This window comes from Mytilus californianus, unplaced genomic scaffold, assembly GCF_021869535.1.
Source record: "Mytilus californianus isolate M0D057914Y unplaced genomic scaffold, xbMytCali1.0.p SCAF_1, whole genome shotgun sequence".
Taxonomy (NCBI): domain Eukaryota; kingdom Metazoa; phylum Mollusca; class Bivalvia; order Mytilida; family Mytilidae; genus Mytilus; species Mytilus californianus.
Genome location: NW_026262581.1, coordinates 59708609 through 59714608, shown reverse-complemented (window position 1 = coordinate 59714608; position 6000 = coordinate 59708609). Strand labels below are relative to the sequence as shown.

At 30.1% G+C, this 6000-nt stretch overlaps 1 protein-coding gene across 1 annotated transcript in view; it reads left to right on the top strand.

The window, feature by feature from the left end:
• The first annotated feature begins 1316 nt into the window (after positions 1–1316).
• LOC127724298 (voltage-dependent calcium channel subunit alpha-2/delta-3-like) overlaps positions 1317–6000 on the top strand; it is a 140355-nt gene continuing 135671 nt past the window's right edge. Inside the window, exon 1 of the mRNA XM_052231259.1 lies at positions 1317–1813. Within this exon, the coding sequence (XP_052087219.1) occupies positions 1665–1813 (149 nt within the window). The 5' untranslated portion in view covers positions 1317–1664. The remainder of the gene's footprint in view (positions 1814–6000) is intronic.

Below are 6000 nucleotides of genomic sequence, written 5' to 3'. Positions count from 1 at the left end.
CAAATGACGTAGAAGTTAACAACTATAGTTGACCGTATGGCCTTCAGCAATGAGATAAACTCATATCACATAGTATACTTATTTTGGTGTCATTCCCTAATACATAAGTTCTATTTATTATATTCAGATTGGCATAGAATGGAAATGAATTTACAAATATTTAGAACAAATGCATTCCCCATAAAAGAATTACTGCTCTTCAAATCAATCCCTAGAAATTCAATAAAATGTTGAATAAAAGGTTGTTTTGTTTACGATTTGCCTTCTGATTCCAGATTCCCAGATGGATTTTATGTATTGCATTCAAATAAGTATTGGTGTTATACTAATTCTATAGAGTTTTGTTTAACGACTGGTATATGTTGTCATTTGCTTTGATTGAGATATGATTTACTTAGTTTATATCTATTTAATGGAAAACTGGATATTGATTGTCTAAATTATTAATTCCCAATAATTAGTAGGCTGTTAAGGTTATATTGTGTACAAAGAGCAGTAGTGTAAGTAGCAAGGAATATGACAGGTGTTAGGGTTAGAACCAAGTAGTACATTGAACACTTACATACAAGAACATAATATCACACATATTGTCCATGTAATCAACTGAAAAAATAGGAGGAATCAAATCAATTATTCATTGGACAAAAGTTGGGTATGATTATAGACGATTGGCACCAATGTATCAATGCAAAGATCAATACCACTATCCATGTGTATAGTGTAACATTACTAATAACTATTGAAAATTTAATCAATTATGTATAATTATTGATAGCTGTTATTCTTGTTTTCCTTCTATCAGTCCTTTAAATCCCTGGTTGGAATCATAAATGGTATTCTCTCTTGATCCATTACAGACAGACCAATATTGCTGATAAAGACAGCTCTATTTACTTTCACTTTGAACGCTTGACAGAAGTCGAGAGTTGAATCAGAGAGAGCATGTTTTAGAGGAATACGGTTTAGCATTGTATCTACATGTCATTTTAAAGTTTGATATTATATATTTATCGAGCACATCACAACACAGAATTAGTTGATGAAAGAAGATTCTTGGTGATACAGTTAATATGAGGATCAATAATCATAAGTCCGTTGAATTGCTTGTTTATATTTTTCACATCGTCAGATCATGTAAACTAGCAATTTAGTTATCTGTACTTTTACTAGCTAACTGTATTGGATATCGATTCTAAGAAAATTGTTACTCCTACTTAAACTTTAAATTATCAATAGGAATAATCAATTTTTTTTAAATATTAAAAAAAAGTGGTTTTGCGATTTTTACAAGAAACACTCTTTCTTATAAAGAGATCAACTAGGGAATATGTTTCAAAAGTTAAAATTATTCAGTTGATGATTGTGTAATAACTTGTGTTTGCTGATTGGATTCAGATCTTCGTTACATCAATTTCACTTTATTTTGTTGGAGATTTTTACAATTTGCAGAGTGTTATTTCTGGGAAAAAGATGTGATGCTTCTAGGGTCTTCCGTTTATCTGTAGATTAGAAATTTTTTGCCGTAAAATTTGATTTAAAGAGATTTACAGATAAGTGTTAGGTTATCTACTAGACTGGAAATGAAACCTAACTGAAACTATAATTAGTAGGCTTTTTTCATAGCAAGAGATATTTAAGCAATTTTGAAAGAAAACTGGTTAAAAATGGGATGCCGGTATCATTTGTTTTATATTGTTCTGGTTTTCATATTGAAGGATGTATACACACAGCCAGGAATTGATGGAATTAACCCTGGAATTAATGGACCATTTTATACACCACAATATAAAGACGTCAAGATTAACCCAGATCAGTAAGTTACTATTCATTAGTCTTAATTCAAATCTGCTAAAATGTAAAATTTACATTTTGATATCCGTGTTATAAGATCTTATATGGAATTTACCGTAATCGTTTTCTTGAAAGCTGCACATTAACGGTTTTCCATATTTATAAATGTTTGAACATTTTTATTTTTATGAGTTGACATAAACTCAAGCTTTAGACTTTAAGTTCTATTACAAAAGCATTTCTTTAATTTTTTTTCATTAAATTTTTTCTGTAACCATATGTATACCTTGTGTAAAGTCCTATGTAGATAGTTGGAAATATGACAAGAATTCTTTAAAATGGGACTTGTATGGAAATTCATCTTCTGACAACATTTTAAGAAGAATACAGTTCAATTTATGCAAGTGTTTTTTTTTAAATGCAAGATTTATCCATATTCTGAAAGAGTCTAGAAAATCTTGAACATTTTCAAGTACAAGTATGTAATGCATTTCATATTTTAACTGTCCAAATGTATTTAAAAAAAAAACTTATTGGTCTAAGAGCATTGAGATTAAACCCAGCTTAGAATATAACTTGAATTCCACAAAATGTACATCTATGCCACTACAAAAGTTGTCATATTTTTTTTTTCATATTTTTTCAAAAAAAAATTTTGTTTTGAAAAAAATCACAAAAAACCCAAAAGCCCCCTAATGTCTCCTCTTAATAAAGATTCTGAGTAATTTTATGTTTTTCCCATTTACCTTTAAAAAAACACTTGGAAATTTATATGTCAATGTGTTCACTTCTAAAACAACATGCAGTATAAACCACAATTTAAATAAATGTAATTGCCTCTTTGTAGTTCACATAGAAACCTTTTAGTTAAATTGGTCAATTTATCTTTTTATACCTAAAAATGGAACAAACAAATTATCAATAACTTATCATCTCCTTAACCTTCATTTTTACTGCAATTTTTCATGACATACTTGGCTCTCTCTCAAAGCTTAGTTTTTCCAATAAATTGTATCCTCTTTTTCTGAATAAATAAAGAATATTAGTGAGAGCATGTAGTGATTTTGAAAATGTGATCCAATTTAGTCCCTAGTCCTTGTGAATTTAATTATTTCCTCAATTACTGAATATCTACTCATAGCTTGAAGTAAAGTGAACCTAACATGTTCAAAAGATGGAAAAGATCACTTTAATTTTCCAATGACATATTGAAGCACTTTCTTGTATGGAATTAAAGTGGAAAATGCCCAACAAAATGAAATCATAAATTATTTGAGAATTGTTATTGAATAGCCTACTGCCTGTCCGCATTAAACTTATGAATTTTTCTTGTTTGCATCGCCTGTAAACAATTTGCAAATGATGTAGTGCAAATGTTAATTGAAATGCAAATGAAAGTTAATTGTTATAAATTGAGAATTCCATTTTCAGTAGTTGAGTTCATACAGTTTCAATGTGTTGCTCAATAAATCGGTGAATCCACAATAAATTAATGGATGTTCTGTATGCATGCAACGGATGATCAGATGAAAAATTTGTAGTCTCTATGCAGACTGACAGATTTAAATTAACGAATTCCAAAATGTCTGCTCTGCTTGAATTCAAATTGATGAAAGCAAAAAGTCTAGGAGATTCAAGGAAAAACTGATAAATGAAAATAAAAATAAATGCAAAATTGGTTAAGGTAATGAGCTAAAACCTTATTTTTGACATCGATAGTAAATTTCTCTTGTGAAAAGTTGATCATAGTTATAGTAATCCAATTCAAGAAATAGCAAGTCTGCTGCGAACAGGAATAAAAAGGATTACAATTTAATACAGTATGTCTGCAATTCTGTTGAGATGAATTAAAATTGGTAATAATGGAAGAATATATAAGGTTTAAATAACATTTGTTTTAGAATAAGTCTGTTCACACTGATATTTCAATATTGCTTATCTGTTATATTGTCTTTTGTCAATCTGAGAATGGAATTGAAGTTGGATTGGAGTAGAGAGAGGATTTTATGAATTAGAATGATAAATTGTTGTAACTTTGTTAAATATTACATCCACATGCATCAATTGAAGTAATTCACTTTCGTCTGATCAATTGTTTATAGAACAATTTCAATTCGTTGTATGTCCTTATATGAAAATTAAGAGGAAAGAAAAGATGAAATTAATCCACTCAAAAATATATACTGAAATATACTTGCTGCATCAATATATTTCAGGATATACGGAAAGTAAAAAAAACTGCTTTTCAGGAAAGTTGTGCTTCTTTGTTACATTTGTTTGTTTTTTATAGTGATTAAGATGATAACACAATGTTGACTGCTGTACCCCTATTTTTGACATTTTTACCTATTGTGTCCGTTTATTTTTTATTCACGCATCGTTGTCAATATAATGGAATTTGATGCGACTGTCATACAAGTGAGAGGTTTAGCTAGCTATATAACCAGGTTCAATCCACCATTTTCTACATAAGAAAATGCCTGTACCAAGTCAGGAATATGACAGTTGTTATCCATTCATTTGATGTGTTTGAACTTTTGATTTTGCCATTTGATTTGGGACTTCCCTTTTTGAATTTTCCTCGGAGTTCAGTATTTTTGTGATTTTACTTTTTGCATACTCATGAATTAAAAAAAAGAAATATTATATATCTTTACCTTTGAAAAGTTCAAGTCGGTCTTATAAATTAAAACAAGCATGGGTAAAACTTTAATGTGCATTTTTGTATGCATAACTAATAGATCTAACAGCGTGCAAGATTTATAAACTTTGTAAGACATGTTCATTATTTTGACTTGATTTTAATGGATTTAAAGATGAGAATAGAAGGGTTTGACATAATATATCTATAACAACTGTTTGTATAAGCTGAATATGGTTAGGATATTTATTGGTGATGACAAAATTAGGAAAATTAAAAAAAGAAACTTGCTGGAAAAATGTGGTAATAAGAAAACTTTTGATTTAATCTCTTATGTGCATTCTGCATTATTTCATTTAAGTAGTAGCCTTTTTTCACTCTCCTATATGGTAGAAAGGTCTGACCATACACTGACCTTCATTTTCTTGTTCATTTTAAAAAATTTTGTGGCATGGTATCAAATCAAGTTATCAAATGTCCATTCATTGATAACTTATTTAAAGATATCTCTTTGTATTAAAAAAACCCAAACCTGTATAGTACTGATATCTGTGCTCTTGACACATGTTTTTGGAATAACCAACCATCAGATTTAAACTTCAGAAAGCCAAGAATATTTCAGTTTGTCAGTTTCTTGGTGAATGTTGGTAGTTTACCTGTGTGCTCTGATTCAGTTTTTCAGTGACTTGCAGAATGTTCATCCTTGTACTCCAGTCCTTCCAACAATAACACCTTCCACCCTGAAATAGTGATAAATGTATAGATTGTGATGTCAAACTCTGTCAGGCAGACAAATAACACATAGGCCATTGATACTTAATGTTTTAAAATAAACTCCATTGTTTTGTAAAGCTGTCTAAATTAACAGATACTCCACATTTGATTTTGTCATATACCTCATTTTTTAGTAGGTTATATATAGTGATGGGGGTATCTCTGTAGACAGGGGCGGGTCCAGGTGAGGGCGTAATGGGCGTACGCCCCCCCTTTTAAAAAAAAAACTATCGTAATCTGCTAATATTGTATTGAATATGGCAATTTATCATATCCATTAATTATTTTATGTTTTTTTTAACTAAAAAAAGGTCCAAAAAATATTTTGCCTCGCTCCGCTCGGCCAAATATTTCATTCTACGCCCCTTCTTTCAAATATCATAGAAAAGCCCCTGGTAGATCTGTCCTTTTGCCTTCAATCTCACTTTCATTTTTAAGTAGGTTATATATAGTGATGGGGGTATCTCGGTAGATCTGTCATTTTGCCTTCAATCTCGCTTTCATTTTTTAAGTAGGTTATATATAGTGATGGGGGTATCTCGGTAGATCTGTCATTTTGCCTTCAATCTCACTTTCATTTTTTAAGTAGGTTATATATAGTGATGGGGGTATCTGTAGATCTGACCTTTTGCCTTCAATCTCACTTTCATTTTTTAAGTAGGTTATATATAGTGATTGGGGTATCTGTAGATCTGACCTTTTGCCTTCAATCTCACTTTCATTTTTAAGTAGGTTATGTAATATAGATACAATGAATAAGCGTTGATTCTTGAAAAAAAAACCATGAGCCCGGA